Source organism: Bubalus kerabau, chromosome 7, assembly GCF_029407905.1.
Source record: "Bubalus kerabau isolate K-KA32 ecotype Philippines breed swamp buffalo chromosome 7, PCC_UOA_SB_1v2, whole genome shotgun sequence".
Lineage (NCBI taxonomy): Eukaryota > Metazoa > Chordata > Mammalia > Artiodactyla > Bovidae > Bubalus > Bubalus kerabau.
This window is the reverse complement of record NC_073630.1, coordinates 112,952,032-112,967,474: the sequence shown is the minus strand read 5'-3', so window position 1 is coordinate 112,967,474 and position 15,443 is coordinate 112,952,032. Positions and strand designations below refer to the sequence as shown.

The window sequence follows — 15,443 nt, the reverse complement described above, 5'->3', positions numbered from 1 at the left end:
AATCTGTCCACCCTCCACTTCCGGGACTCCTACTTCCTCCCAAGCTGAACATGGATGGATTCTAGAAAGAGGGCTTTTGAAAATGGACTCAGAGCCCTTTTCTGAATGTCCCCATGGGTCCCCAGCCCCGGTTCTCCTGCATGTGCTCAGGGACTGCTTCTCCCTTTGACAGTCGCCAGGACAGCTCGGGCCCATCTGTTCACTCGACATTCCATTAAGCGCAAGGTCTGCCCCCGGATCCTGTTCATCTCTTCCTGTCTCTTGCCACACTCCCTCAGGCAGAATGACAGAACTTGCTGAAATGCCTCGACATAAATCTCCCCCCTACCCTAGTCTAACCCCCTTTCTCTGAAAGCACAGTCTTCTGGGCCCTTCCCCTTCAAAACCCAGTCCAAAACATCCCACGATGGAAATAAACATCTCCAAGTTAGGCCTCAGAAGATGATTTAACAACAACAAAAGAAACTGAAATATGTTATTTGTGTTAAAAGGCTAAGGGACCAGCTATGGAAGAGAGGAGGATGGCAAGCAGACTGACTTAGCAGGGATCCCAGCACAGGGCCCACTTCCTTGAGTAAATCACTCGGCCTCTCTGCGTCTCAGAGCCTTCATCTGTAAATGAGAATTCTCATACCTATCTCTCTGATCTCAGGTTGTGTGAGGATAAAAGGAGACTGCTCATTCAATAAATATCTGCTAAGAGTTGGACCATAAAGAAAGCTGAGTGCTGAAGAAATGCTTTCAAATTGTGGTGCTGAAGAAGACTCTTGAGAGTTCCTTGGACTGCAAGATCAAAGCAGTCCATCCTAAAGGAGATCAACCCTGAATATTCATTGGAACAACTGGTGCTGAAGCTGAAGTGCCAATATTTCGGCCACCTGATGGGAAGAGCCGACTCCTTGGAAAAGACCCTGATGCTGGGAAAGAATGAAGTCAAGAGGAGAAGAGGGTGGCAGGGGATAAGATGGTGAGATAGCATCACAAACGAAATGGACGTGAAAATGAACAAACTCTGGGAGACAGTGAAGGACAGAGGAGCCTGGGATGCTGCATTCCATGGGGTTGCAAAGAGTCGGACACTACTTAGCAACTGAACAACAAAAAGCCCACAATCCCAGGCCCATTCCGGGCACTGGGAATGCTTGGGTGAGTGTTCGAGAGGTTCATCCCGACAGCTGCCTCGGAGTGGCTCATCCTCGTGATTGAGTCGTATCCTATGCTGTGAATGTACCACACCTGCCTTATCTGCCTCTTGATGAACACTGGAGAGTTGCTGGGTTTTTGGAAACCAGAAAATGAGGCTACGAGCATTTTAGCACACATCTTTTGGGGAAATTTCCTACACATTTCTGTTGGGTCAATTCCCTTTTCGTCTTCCTGTGTCAGAGAGAAAGTCTCAGGCTGGTGCTGGCGTGCTGTAATGTCTCTCTAGCTCTCGTCCATCCGTCATTATAACAGACTGCTGAGCCCAGGCCCAGAGCCTTCAGCATCCTATTATCTCGAGCCAGTTTACCAACATCATTTTATTAGCATTACATACGTATATTTTTGAAAGATGATATTTGGTAAGAGACTGTCAATGCACCATGTATGTATGCTGCTGCTGCTGCTGCTAAGTCACTTCAGTCGTGTCCGACTCTGTGCGACCCCATAGACGGCAGCCCACCAGGCCCCACCGTCCCTGGGATTCTCCAGGTAAGAACACTGGAGGTTGCCATTTCCTCCTCCAATGCATGAAAGTGAAAAGTGAAAGTGAAGTCGCTCAGTCGTGTCGGACTCTTCGAGACCCCATGGACTGCAGCCCACCAGGGTCCACCGTCCATGGGATTTTCCAGGCAAGAGTACTGGAGTGGGGTGCCATTGCCTTCTCGCCCTGTATGTATATATTATTTATATAAAAACCTATTTATTTGTTACTTATACAAACTAATTTTTTTTATGAGTTGTTTTAAAGTTTAAAAAGTCATCATTTGGACCCAAATGAACCTATCTACAAAATCAGACTCGCAGAACAGACCTGTGGTTGCCAAGGGGGAGGGAAGATAGGGGAAGGATGGAGTGGAAGTTTGGGGTTAGCAGGTGCAAACTAGTATATATGGAATGGATAAACAATGAGATCCTACTATACAGCACTGAAATCTATACTCAATATCCTATGATTAGCTGTAATGGACAGAGAAGGCAATGGCACCCCACTCCAGTACTCTTGCCTGGAAAAATCCAATGGACGGAGGAGCCTGGTAGGCTGCAGTCCATGGGGTTGCTGAGAGTCAGACATGACTGTGTGACTTCACTTTCACTTTTCACTTTCATGCATTGGAGAAGGAAATGGCAACCCACTCCAGTGTTCTTGCCTGGAGAATCCCAGGGACGGGGGAGCCTAGTGGGCTGCCGTCTATGGGGTCACACAGAGTCGGACACAACTAAAGTGACTTAGCAGCAGCAGCTGTAATGGAAATAATATAAAAATGCATATGTATGTATAACTAATCATTTTTCTGTACAGCAGAAATTAACACATTGTTAATCAACTGTAGTTGATTTAAAAAAGAAAGTAGTCATTTTTTTTAAGTAGTCATTTAAATAAAGATATTAAATAAAGGCTTCCCAAGTGGCGCTAGTGGTAAAGAACCCACCTCCCAATGCAGAAGATGTAAGATACTTGGGTTCAGTCCCTGGATTGGGAAGATCCCCTGGAGGAGGGCATGGCAACCCACTCCAGTATTCTTGCCTGGAGAATCCCATGGACAGAGGAGCCTGGTGGGCTGCAGTCCATAGGGTTGCAAAGAGTTGGACACGACTGAAAAAAACTCTACATGCACACACGCTAAAGAAATACAGATTATAGATGGATACATGCAGAGGGAAAAAACGTGAAAAGAGGTTGCAAAGGGTTGTAATTTAAGAAATGCTACTCTAAAAAAGTCACTCTTTTGAATTACATCCTTTTTTTTTTTTTTTTTTATCATCACCGAGTGGCAACTTGCCCAGATGAGTCAGTTTAATTAAAGACAAGTGCTCGAGTTGGGGACACAGACATATCATTCTAAAATAATGGGTTTCCACTCTTTCTCTGCTCAATGTTATGTAACAATCTAAATGGGAAAAGAATTTGAAAAAGATTAGATATATGTATAACTGAATCACTGCTGTACACCTGAAACTAACACATTGTTAATCAACTATCTGTGTGTGTGAGTCACTCAGTCATGTCTGACTCTTTGAGACCCCTTGGACTGTAGCCCTCCTCTGTCCGTGGGATTCCCCAGACAAGAATACTGGAGTGGGTTGCCATGCCCTTCTCCAGGGGCTCTTCCCAACCCAGGGATCGAACCTGGGTCTCCTGCATTGCAGGCAGATTCTTGGCCATATAAAATTAAAAAAAAAAAAAAAAAAAAGTGGATTTCCTCATTTTGAGAAGGAACAGGTCACAACAGGTAGGGAATGGGAAACTCCCAGAAGGACTTAGGACAAAAGAATTGTTTGAGCTGAGCCAGGCAGGTGGAGAACAGTATTGTGTTTAAAATAGCACATTTTCTTGTTTCAATTTTCCTTGCCAGACCTGGTGGGTCAGTAGGGTCTCGACAATGAGGAATAGGACAACATGCAGGCAAGAAGAACAGGAGCAAAGGTTTTGAGAAGTTTCAGAGGAACATCAGGAGTCACTCGACACCTCCAGAAGTCACTGCCTCTGCCATCATCCTTGACCTCAGAGTCACCTGTGGGCCTCTTGGAACTTGACCCAAATCACTGACCACTCCTCCTTCCAACTCACATCCCCAACAGATTCCAGCAAGTGCTGTACTCTTTCCAACTTCTAACCCCATTGATCCTGAATTGATCAGTCACTTTCCTTGAGTCATTATTTTTGCTCTGATTCAGCTTAGGTTCCATGATGCTAAACCCTCTCCTGCCAACAGCCTTAACTCCCTGGCTGTTCTTGTTAATGGTCCCATAATGCTGGACACTGAGTAGCTCAAGTGTCTGCCCACCCTACGCTGGGGTTGTGTGTGTGTGTCTGTTTCCCTGAGCAGGGGGATATCGCTGGAGAAATGCACACACCTGCGCTGACCAGTCTCACTTTAAGGTAACAGACGTGAACCTCAAATACACCCTCACTCCTGCTCAGCTGCTCCACATCGCTAACCTGATTTCTTCCCCGCCCATTGTCACAATGGCTTTTCACACCTTCCCTCTGTCTCCTGAATCATCCTGGCCCCACTCTGTGATCAGCTTGCCTCATCTTTGTTGAATGAAGCTGATTTCCAATGTTGTGTTAATTTCTGCTTACAAAAAAGTGATTCATTTAGTAAAGTAATGCTCAAAATTCTCCAAGCCAGGCTTCAGCAATATGTGAACCGTGAACTTCCTGATGTTCAAGCTGCTTTTAGAAAAGGCAGACGAACCAGAGATCAAATTGCCAACATCCGCTGGATCATGGAAAAAGCAAGAGAGTTCCAGAAAAACATCTATTTTTGCTTTTTTGACTATGCCAAAGCCTTTGACTGTGTGGATCACAATAAACTGTGGAAAATTCTGAAAGAGATGGGAATACCAGACCACCTGATCTGCCTCTTGAGAAACCTCTATGCAGGTCAGGAAGCAACAGTTAGAACTGAACATGGAACAACAGACTGGTTCCAAATAGGAAAAGGAGTTCGCCAAGGCTGTATATTGTCACCCTGTTTATTTAACTTCTATGCAGAGTACATCATGAGAAACGCTGGACTGGAAGAAACACAAGCTGGAATCAAGATTGCTGGGAGAAATATCAATAACCTCAGATATGCAGATGACACCACCCTTATGGCAGAAAGTGAAGAGGAACTCAAAAGCCTCTTGATAAAGGTGAAAGTCAAGAGTGAAAAAGTTGGCTTAAAGCTCAACATGCAGAAAACGAAGATCATGGCATCCGGTCCCATCACTTCATGGGAAATAGATGGGGAAACAGTGGAAACAGTGTCAAACTTTATTTTTCTGGGCTCCAAAATCACTGCAGATGGTGACTGCAGCCATGAAATTAAAAGACGCTTACTCCTTAGAAGGAAAGTTATGACCAACCTAGACAGCATATTCAAAAGCAGAGACATTACTTTGCCAACAAAGATTCGTCTAGTCAAGGCTATGGTTTTTCCTGTGGTCATGAATGGATGTGAGAGTTGGACTGGGAAGAAAGCTGAGCACCGAAGAATTGATGCTTTTGAACTGTGGTGTTGGAGAAGACTCTTGAGAGTCCCTTGGACTGCAAGGAGATCCAACCAGTCCATTCTGAAGGAGATTAGCCCTGGGTGTTCTTTGGAAGGAATGATGCTAAAGCTGAAACTCCAGTACTTTGGCCACCTCATGCGAAGAGTTGACTCATTGGAAAAGACTCTGATGCTGGGAGGGATTGGGGGCAAGAGGAGAAGGGGACGACAGAGGATGAGATGGCTGGATGGCTTCGCTGACTCAATGGACATGAGTCTGAGTGAACTCTGGGAGGTGGTGATGGACAGGGAGGCCTGGCGTGCTGCGGTTCATGGGGTCGCAAAGAGTCGGACACGACTGAGCGACTGATCTGATCCGATCTGATCTGATGCACCTGAAACTGACGACTCTACTTATGTAAAGGCATAAGTTTAAAAAAGAAAGAAAAGGAAAGAAAGAAAAGAAGAAAAGAAAGATTTTAATGAATAGCCCAAATCACCCTCAGTCATTTCACTCTATTTCACATCTGCTGTTTCCTCCACTGCTTTATGCAGGCACTGTTTTCTTGATGGTATTTCTCCACTCAAATGTTAGCCTATTAAGAGTAGCACCTTACAGGGTGGTGAGCCCCAGCACCTGGAACAGTGCTGAGACACAGTAAGCACTCAGGAAACACTCGTTTAACCTTAACTAAATGATAGAAACTTCAGGAAGGGAAATGGGTTGGAAAATTTTGTAAGGGGAACCCAACACAATACCATGAAGGCCCCCAGAATAGTTACTTAGAGACAAAAATACTACAGATTCAGAAGGCTTTCTTGGTATTGCACAATTATCAGCACATAGCAGTATCCCGCTTAATCAATCACCTGCTTCTCCTTCTTAACCCTCGCCCAAACAGCACCATCACCCGTCCACTGTCTGATAACCCAAATGAAAAAAATAATCCGAGAGACAAGATGGGCTTGTTTGCAATGCCTGAACTTGCTGGTGTTTAGGGTGAAACACCTCCATTAGTCTCATGAAGAAGTTAAGTTCTGGAAAAAAAGAAAAACCTGCCTATGACTCCGGTATATCACATAGATTGTATGTACCTTAAATCGCCATCCAGTGGGTGCTCGGGTCCAGTTCGCAAGAGAGGCAGCAGAGAAGAATCCAGACGTTAGGCCAAGAGGTCTCCGGTTCCTACTGCAACCGACCCACTCCCATCTTTTCCCCCCTGCCCGTGAAGGTGTGAGTCTTCAGTGGGGTGCCAGATGGTGTCTGGGTGAGTTTTAAAGTGCAGCACCTCGGCTATTATATCTCTGATAACATGAGACTGCGTAAACATAAAAACTTTCCGTGTTAATGAAACCAACATTCTCTTGGCTCTACTTAACCACGGTTCTCTAGGACAAAGCAATGGCAACCCACTCCGGTGTTCTTGCCTGGAGAATTCCAGGGACGGAGAAGCCTGGTAGGCTGCAGTCCATGGGGTCGCACAGAGTCGGACACGACTGAAGCGACTTAGCAGCAGCAGCAGCACCAACCACGTTTCTCTACATTGGTACCCGCACATCCATCAGAGGTGTCCGCTAGATGGCGCTCGTCCTCCACTGTACCCAGGCCCGGTCGGGAGTGCGTACGTTTCTTTGTAAAACTAAGAGGTGATTTCTAACTCTAGCTTTTTACAGGTAAGAAAACTAGCTCCAAAGGAAACACGTCTTTCACGAGGCCGTATCGCATCATCTCAAAGCCTCGGGCAAAACTCAGGTCCCCATATTTTTGAACTTAGTGAACTTTCATCACCTGGCTGTCTCCCCTCAACACATGATTTAGTTTGTTGATTAGAATAATAATGGCGTGTTTCTTTCTTTCTTCATAACAGCGTTTAGGTTCAGATCCACAGGCCTTGGGCTTCCCTGGTGGCTCAGATGGTAAAGATCTGCCTGCAATGAAAGAGACCCAGGTTCAATCCCTGGGTCGGGAAGAACCCCTGGAGAAGGAAATGGCAACCCACTCCCTCCTTTTTACCTGGGAAATCCCATGGACAGAGGAGCCTGGCGGGCTACAGTCCATGGAGTCGCAAAGCATCGGACAGAACTGAGCACCTGGGCCAGCGACTAACACTTCACTTCACCACAGACCTTAGCATTCTTTATTTTCAAAAGTACCAAACAGAAAAAAAAAGGTTAGATTTGACTGCCTAAATTCTTTGATTTCCTTAACTTTGAAGTTCCTTTCCCGATGAATGTAGCACAGAAATAAATAAGGAAGATGATGGGAAACCTTTAATGAGAATAAACGTGAAGGTTTATGGGGAGGGGAGAGCTGTTAGAATAGAAAACCCAACTGGGTTGGCATTACAAAGTCAGATCTGAATCTTGACTTAACTGCTTAGTGATGGTGAAGTCATTTAAACTCACTCCATGAGTCTCAGTTTCCTCATCTGTAAAACAGGGATAATAATGTTTTCCACCCTCAGGGAAATGTAGATTAAACTAAACAATAAGCTGCGATCCTGGCACATTGGTGGAGGGCAGCAATTGCTTAAATATGAAATTTCCTCGGCCTATAGTAATGGTCTGATGATACACCAGGACCACGTGCGTGAAAAATCCTTGTGGGGCCTGAATGAGGATGACTTAGGAACCCAGGAGCCAGGGTCTGCTGGCTGGCAAGTGGCCCGTCGCTTGATGCCCAGGGTGCCTCCGTCGCGTGGAGTGACCTCCAGAGCCTGCGGACGGGGACAGGGGGTAATTCCCAGGTTCAGGCTGCCTGGATCTGGCTCCAACAAGGCAGTCCTGCGCGGCGCCCTTTCCCTGCGCGTCGCCCTTTGCCTGCGCGTCCGCCCGCGCAACTTAGCATCGGCCTCGAGGAGAACCGGGTACAAACCCTCGGGTTAAAGGACTGGAAACCCTGGCCCAGAGACAGCAGGTGAATCCGGCCACGGCCACTGGCGTCTGAGAGACCCGCGTGGTCTCCCACTGTGAAGCAGCCTCCCGCGCCGGCCATCGCGCCTGCCGCGCCTCCTCGCATCCTGCCTGGGGCGCAGGTGGAAAGCGGCAGGGGCGCGGCGCGCGGGGGCACAGCGGAAGCATCCTGGCGGACGCGGGCCTGGGGGAGCGCGGGGGCGTGAGCAGCAGCTCGCGACGCGCGCCCGTGCGGGAGCTGGGGTTTCTCCACCATCGCCGACCCTGCGGCTCTCCCACCCTCATTGCGCGCGGCGCCCGGGCCCGCGGAAGCCTTACCCTCCGACGGCGCTTCGGCGGCTCGGGGTTGGAGGGTACGGCACGCAAGGGGCGTGCAGGAACCAAACTGCAAAGGAGAAAGGGTGGTGGATGAGGATGGAAAGGAGAGAGAGAAGACGAAGACAGAGCTGGGCGAGGGGCCCGGGAGGGCGCAGAGCGAGCCAAGCGCCTCCCCGAAGCCCGGCCGACCGCCGGGGGCTCCTGGGCTGCGCAGATTCCCAGGGTCGGCCCGGGCCGGAGCTGGGAACTGATCGAACCTCGGGCGCGGTCGGGCAGCCGTGGATTCCCTGGAGCTCACGGTCAAGCGCTCAGCAAATTGCCCTCTCTGGGCTGCGAGCGGGGCCCCTGTGAGCCCGCGCCGACGCGCCCCGGTCCCCCAATCTCCAGCCCAGCGCCAAGCGCTGACTTGCTGCGCCCTCGCCACACACCCCTCATCACTCGCCGGCCATGATTCTGCAGGGCATGTACCCGGGAAACCTCTATGCATCCGTCCACCTCAGCTCACCGGCCCCCAAAGCCTCCTCGTTCCCACCCAACCCTACCATCAGCTTCTACTTGTAGTTCCAGACCCGCGAGCTTCCTCTCCGCAACACTCCCGGCCCTGCCTGCAGGCATTCCCTAGACCTAAAGGTTAACTGGCCGCCGCAGTGGCCCGAGATGACTCCATCCCTCGCTGCGCGCTTCCTGAAGACTCTTATACCCCGGGCACACACCAAAAAACAAACAAACAAAACAGACAGCTCAAAGTCACCGAACTACAACTTTAAGCTTTGAAAAATCTCTACTCAAGCCTGGGGCTTGGGGTATATGCTACTTTGATTTGGGGCTCTTTAAAAAAAACATTAGGAGGAGGGAACCAAGAGGTGGTTATATATTCAAGTAAGTCTTTGTATAGCTCCCAAACTCACTCTAACACTCGGTCATTCAACCCCCCCAGCATCTCTGCGTGTTTGTCTCCATTAAGTCCTAACCCCATAAAGGGATGGTTGTCTGCGACACAGAGTTCACACCTGCTCGCTTCTCTCCTGGGCCATTCTTGTCCATCTCCTCCTCAACTCGCCCCCAGAGAGGAACAACAAATTGTCTAAGGTGGTGGGAGGGGGGCGTAACTTAAAGGGTAAATCAAGGTCAGCGGGAGGAAGGAAAGAATGGTTTTCTTTTGAAACATCGTGTGTCTTCTGTTCTGTTTTCCTCCGGGCCTGAAGAGCGTCCTGTTCCTTACACTTGCCGCCAAATTGAAACACCTTTCCCAGAAAACTGAAGTAGTCGTATAGAACTACTAAAGGGCAATGACCTCTCCAAGGGTAAGGTTTTCTTCCCCCTTCCCTCCCCAAATACCACAGGATCTGCACTGGAGTGTGTTTGGGATGCGAGACAGCATCACGTGGCTGAAATGCTGGAAAGTATAGATGCTGCGAAGCCCTCCACTGGCCCTGCAAACTACCAGTGTGTGGATTTCATCCTGCGGTGCAGAACAAGAACCACAAAAAAAGAAAGCTAACAAGGGCGGATGTTATTTGTTTTAGTAGTACCAAAAATACCAATCCCAGCAATTTCAATTAAATTAAAATCACTGAATTAAAATCACAGCTCTTTAAGCTTATTTAATGGTTCAAATTGTGTATTTGGTTTTAAACCTCCCGCAAAAATTTATAGAAAACAATGAAGTGTGTTCCTTGAGTAAAGTATTTATTTAAAAATTAATAATGAAAATAAAGTAACAAATGTTTTGACATACCCACAATATTTGTGTTTCTTAGCCTGGCTTCTACTACATAAAACAATTCACTACTCATTTTTAAAAAGAGCATTAAAATCATCTGTTCAGGATCTCTACTTTGGTAATTCCCAGATAGTCTTTTAAACAAAAATGTTTTTTAACTCACAAGTAGCAGAATATTTCAAGAACAAACAGAAAGCTTCAATTTTATTCCTCGTGTAAAATTGTACAAACTCCAAGTACATTCAGCACTGACCGCCCAGGGAAATGATCGCTGAATTTCCAGAAACTCCCAAAGATGCCCTCCAATTTCTTGTCTGGCTTTAGCTCTATCTGTCCCATCTTTTCTTTTTTCATGCCTCTCTAGAAACTGAATCAAATTTACAATCCGGTGAGGAAAGAAAACTATTTCTAGAGTGACTTTTGGTTCATTCATTATTTCAGAGAAAAGAATGAGCCGTGAGGAAGCCGCGAAACTGGAAGGGGAAAAGAAGCAGCAATTTATTCTTCGAATCTATAAACCTCCCTAGAGAACAGAAAATAAGCGCACGACATAAGGAACTGCGTTAACTTGGGTTTCCCTCCCAGATCGGACTCAACTAAATATCGCGTTCCATAAAAGTGCCAGAATAGGTAAGAAGCCGTGGTCTAGGTGGCTGAGCGTCCCTGCGGCTAGAGTATGATGCTTCGAGGACCAGACTTGGGATAAAAGGGGTTAAGTCAGACCCTGACTTTCTCCGAGCAACGTGCCCAGTTTTGTCGGTTCAAGTCAACGTCGCCCAGGAGGAGCCAACCAATGGGCGGCCGGGAAGGCCCGGGACCGCCCCCCGAAGGGGCGTAGTCTGATGCTGTCACTCAGCAGTGAGGAATGACACCCGGGCGGGAGGGGGGGTGGACGGTGGAACGCTGGGGAAGGAAAGAGAGAAGAAACAGATAAAACCGGGACAGGGGGTAACAAGGTGCCCAGCGCCTCTCGGAATCCTGCGGCTGTCGCCGCCACCGCCTTCGCCGCCGGGGGTGGGCTCCGGAAGAGCCGGCCCAGCAGGGCTTGGAGACGACGATCCGAGGAGCGAAATCCTGCAGGCGGGGAAGGAAGAGACCAGAGGCGCAAAGAAAAAGTGACTCGGGCCGTGCGCCCCGGAGGCGCTGGAGAGGGGACTGCAGCCGCGGAGGGGAGCCTCGCCGATCCTCCCCTCCCCACTTCAAGTCCTCCGAGGGCCAGACCCCGGCCCACCCCTAAGGGAGATTAATCCAGCCGAGCTGCGAAAAGGAGAACTTCTGGCGCTGGATTGAGGGGGAGGGGGGGGGGGTCTCCGGGTGGGGTGGGCCTCGGAAGTGGGGGTGAGGGTCGGCGCTGATCCGGGGCCCGTGGGGGGCGGGGGCTGCTAGGCAGCGCAGGAGTGGGCTGCAGGGGCCTCGCGCGCGCGCCGGGCTCACTCGCGCTGCAGAGGCCCCCGCGCGCTCCATCCAGCTCGGAGCTGCCCGCGCGCTCCAGCCGCCCGCCTGGCCGGCCGCTCCGGCCCGCGGCGCTGATGGCTGTGCGCGGCGCCAACACCTTGACGCCCTTCTCCATCCAGGCGATCCTCAACAAGAAAGAGGAGCGCGGCGGGCTGCCCGCGACCGAGGGGCGCTCGGTACCCGGGGGCACAGCGGTGGCAGTGGCTTCGGCGCCCGCTGTCTGTTGCTGGCGGCTCTTTGGGGAGACAGACGCGGGCGCGCTGGGGGGCGCCGAGGACTCTCTGTTGGCGTCGCCTGCGGGGACCAGAACGGCTGCGGGGCGGACCGCGGAGAGCCCGGGCGGCTGGGACTCGGACTCGGCGCTGAGCGAGGAGAACGAGGGCGGCCGGCGCTGCGCGGACCCGCCGGGGGCCAGCGGCGCCTGCCGTGCAGGGGCGACCCTGGGCCTCGGCCAGCCGGTCTGCGAGCTGCCCGCCGCCAAGGACCTGGAGGAGGAAGCCGCAGGCCGGAGCGACAGTGAGATGTCGGCCAGCGTCTCAGGTTCGGCCAAAGGCTTCGCTGGGAAAGGGGGCCGGGCTGAGGGGCTGGGCAAGGAGGGCAACCGCGCAGAGTGAGGTGGGCGCGCTGTGAGCACCCCGCGCCCTGGGCCCCCCGCGTTGGCCAAGACCCTTAGCTCTGCGCGCTGGCGAGGGCTGCTCTAACCCTCCAGCCACTGAGCCCCAGAGAGGGCGGATGGGGTGAAGTTTCAGACGACGATCTCGGGCAGTGTGCTTTAGAACCGGGTGGGAAGGAACCACTGCATCGTAGCCTTGAGTCCATCGCCAGTGCCTTGGGTTGAGTCTGTCTTCAAATCCCCAAAATCAAGGAAAGGGAAGAGGCAGCGAACCAGAGACCTTGGGGAGCCAGTACCCTGGGCCTGGCCCACAGAGCAGTTATTGTTTATTCTTTGAAGTCCTGTTGGACTCTTTATGACCCCACGGACCGTAGCCTGCCAGGCTCCTCTGTCCATGGGATCCTCCAGGCAAGAATACTGGCGTGGGTTGCCATTTCCTTCTCCAAGGCCCAGAGATCAGAGATGCTCCCAGACTGAGGTCCCAGAGCCAGGACTGGGCAGCTCAAAGATAAGTAGCAAGGGATAACATTCAAGTGGGCCGGAAGCCAACCAAGCCAGAGCTTTGGGAAGAGAGTTACGTAGCTTTCTCAGACCCCCGGCTAGAGAGAGCTGCGCTGGGCTGAAGACCCAAGAGCTGGAGTAACCCCGCAGCCAGCAGAAGGCAGCCGGGCTCGATTTAGGTCATCCCAGACCCAAAAGGGAGAGGGCCCTCCTCAGCCACGAGCTGGCACGCCCTTTGGTCAGAAAGACCCCCGTGCCTTCCCTTTCGGTTGGACGGTGTAGGCCTCAGTGTTGGCTCCAATCGAACAGTATCTGCTGCAGGCCAGAGTGCTGGACCTCTGCTAGGGTGCAGCTGGGGGGAGCAAGGAAGGGACCCAGGAGCAGGCATAGGATTAGGATCTAAGGATTCGAAGCGGGGACACCCCTCAATCCCAGCCTTCCTTTTATATCCTTTCGAAGGGCGAGGGAGAAACCTACCCACGTCCTTGACAGTAGCCTGTTGCCGCAGCCCGCGTGTGATGCGTGTGCGCGCGCGAGGTGGCGGGTGAACCCAGGGAGAGAGTCCCGGGGTTCTAGGCCTGAGAGCGGAGAAGGTTTTGGGGGACGCTCAGACCCGATGTCCCCATTTGCTGAGAAGAGCCCGGAGAAGCTCAGAGAAGGCAGGGAGCTGGATCTTGGCCGCACAGCGTTGATACAGCGGCTGAGCTCCTTGCCGGCTCAAAAGCCTAGAGAGAGGCAGGAAGCGAATGGGGCAGAGTTTTAAGACTCGCCTCCCGGACCGCGGCTTCCAGGCCCACCCCACCACTCCGGCGGGATCAAAGTGTATATCCGCCTCCCAACCCAACCCCCAACCCCCACGCCAGCGGTTGAGGCCGGACCTCACTCCTCGGCGGCGCTGACACTGTCTTGTTTCTGTTCCCACCGGGTCCGCAGGCGACCGCAGCCCGAGGGCCGAGGACGACGGGGTTGGCCCGGGAGGCGCACGCGTGCCCACGCTGTGCGGCGGCGGCGGCGGCGGCAGGCCGGCGGGCGGCGCGGAGGAGGAGGAGGGGCCCGCCGCGCCCAAGCCCCGCAAGAAGCGTTCGCGCGCCGCCTTCTCGCACGCGCAGGTCTTCGAGCTGGAGCGCCGCTTCAACCACCAGCGCTACCTGTCCGGGCCAGAGCGCGCTGACCTGGCCGCGTCGCTGAAGCTCACTGAGACGCAGGTGAAGATCTGGTTCCAGAACCGTCGCTACAAGACCAAGCGCCGGCAGATGGCTGCCGACCTGCTGGCCTCGGCGCCCGCCGCCAAGAAGGTGGCGGTGAAGGTGCTGGTCCGCGACGATCAGAGACAGTACCTGCCCGGAGAGGTGCTGCGACCACCCTCGCTGTTGCCCCTGCAGCCCTCCTACTATTACCCTTATTACTGCCTCCCCGGCTGGGCGCTCTCCACGTGCGCGGCCGCCGCGGGCACCCAGTGAGCCGGCCTGCGGTGAGGCCGCGAAGGATCCCAGTGCCCCAGCTCCGGACGGGCGCCGATGGCCCTGCAGGGTTGCGCCCGGTACAGGGGCGCCCCGCCGAGGGGGCGGCAGGTGGAGGATGAAATCCAGCTCGGCTGCTCTCGCTAGGACGTGCGCCCTGGCCGCAGGGACGGGGTCTACCCAGAGGGGGGCGCCTTTTTTTCTAGTTGGAACAGAGGCATCCTATGGCCTAGGGACCCGGCGTCCCCTCGTCCCCACCTGCTGGAAAGCCCTCGGACACTATTTATTACCACCGCACTGTTGGATTTGGGTTGTGTCTGCCTGGGGATGGCGTTTCCCAGAGCGGAGAGAGCTCCTGGAGACCACGGAAGCCTGAATCCCAGCATGTCAGGCCTGCGGGAGCTTCGTGCGCTAGGCCACACTAGTTCATGGTATCCATGCTACCGATCTATGTATATCTACATATCTATTATTTTTGGAAATCGCATTTGTTACAAAGGGGTACGGAACATGGGCAGTCCCCAAGGAGCCCCAGGCTAGGGGTTCATCGAACCGTGAAGTGCTTGGTTTGCGGGCCCTCTGCCCCATCCCTCCCCGCTGTCGCAGCTCGGGTGGGGGCGCCTAATTGGGTGCTGAATGTATGGAAGGGACCCTCTGGGTACTGAGCAGGGCACGGGCCCGGTGTCTTCCCTCTCGGAGTCCCGGGGCTGCGACCAACCCAGGCAGCTCCTGGAAGCCCCTGAACCAGGAGAGAGAGCAAACCAGGAGTCCTTCACAGAACTTTCTTTTTCTTTCTCTCTCTCTCTTTTTAAGGAGGTTAAAACTTGTAGCACTTTGCAGTTGTTTGTATTCAAATGACAGTTATTTTTGTATTCAATGTGAATATCCTCTCCACCCTCTGCGACTCCTGCCTCCGAACCCGGGTTCTCCCATCCCTGTTCCTAAGACAGGTGACCCTGTCAACCTCGCCGCTTGTCGCCTCCTTAAGGGCATTGTGCACTCAACTAGAGTATTAACTTTAAAAAGAATTGTGAAATTTGGAAGCTCTATTCGTTGTATTTTTTTCCCCTTTTAATTTATAAACTTTTAGTGTAACATGCCCTCCTGGACGCCGTGTGTTCTCTGAGCCTCTCTCTGTCTGGCTTTGGGGGAACCGGTATCGTGGGCTCAGTCTCCCATTCAGCCCTCTCCAGGAGTCCTCTCCCCCACCACAGAAGCTGCCTGGCTCCTCACCTCCAGGAAGGGTTTAAACCCGCACGGCTCAGGGAATCGCT

At 52.3% G+C, this 15,443-nt stretch overlaps 1 protein-coding gene across 1 annotated transcript; it reads left to right on the top strand.

Annotated features, from left to right (window-relative positions):
• The first annotated feature begins 11,669 nt into the window (after window positions 1–11,669).
• On the top strand, window positions 11,670–15,240 carry NKX3-2 (NK3 homeobox 2). Its single transcript, XM_055587525.1, has 2 exons — window positions 11,670–12,135; window positions 13,643–15,240. Exons 1-2 carry the CDS (start codon window positions 11,670–11,672, stop codon window positions 14,167–14,169), a joined length of 993 nt encoding a protein of 330 aa, XP_055443500.1. The 3' UTR covers window positions 14,170–15,240.
• Window positions 15,241–15,443: the final 203 nt, after the last annotated feature.

Coding starts and splice junctions, on each gene's coding strand:
- NKX3-2 (XM_055587525.1), top strand. CDS start 11,670: ATGGCTGTGCGCGGCGCCAACACCTTGACGCCCTTCTCCATCCAGGCG. Junction 12,136..13,642: donor GATGTCGGCCAGCGTCTCAG/GTTCGGCCAAAG, acceptor CCGGGTCCGCAG/GCGACCGCAGCCCGAGGGCC.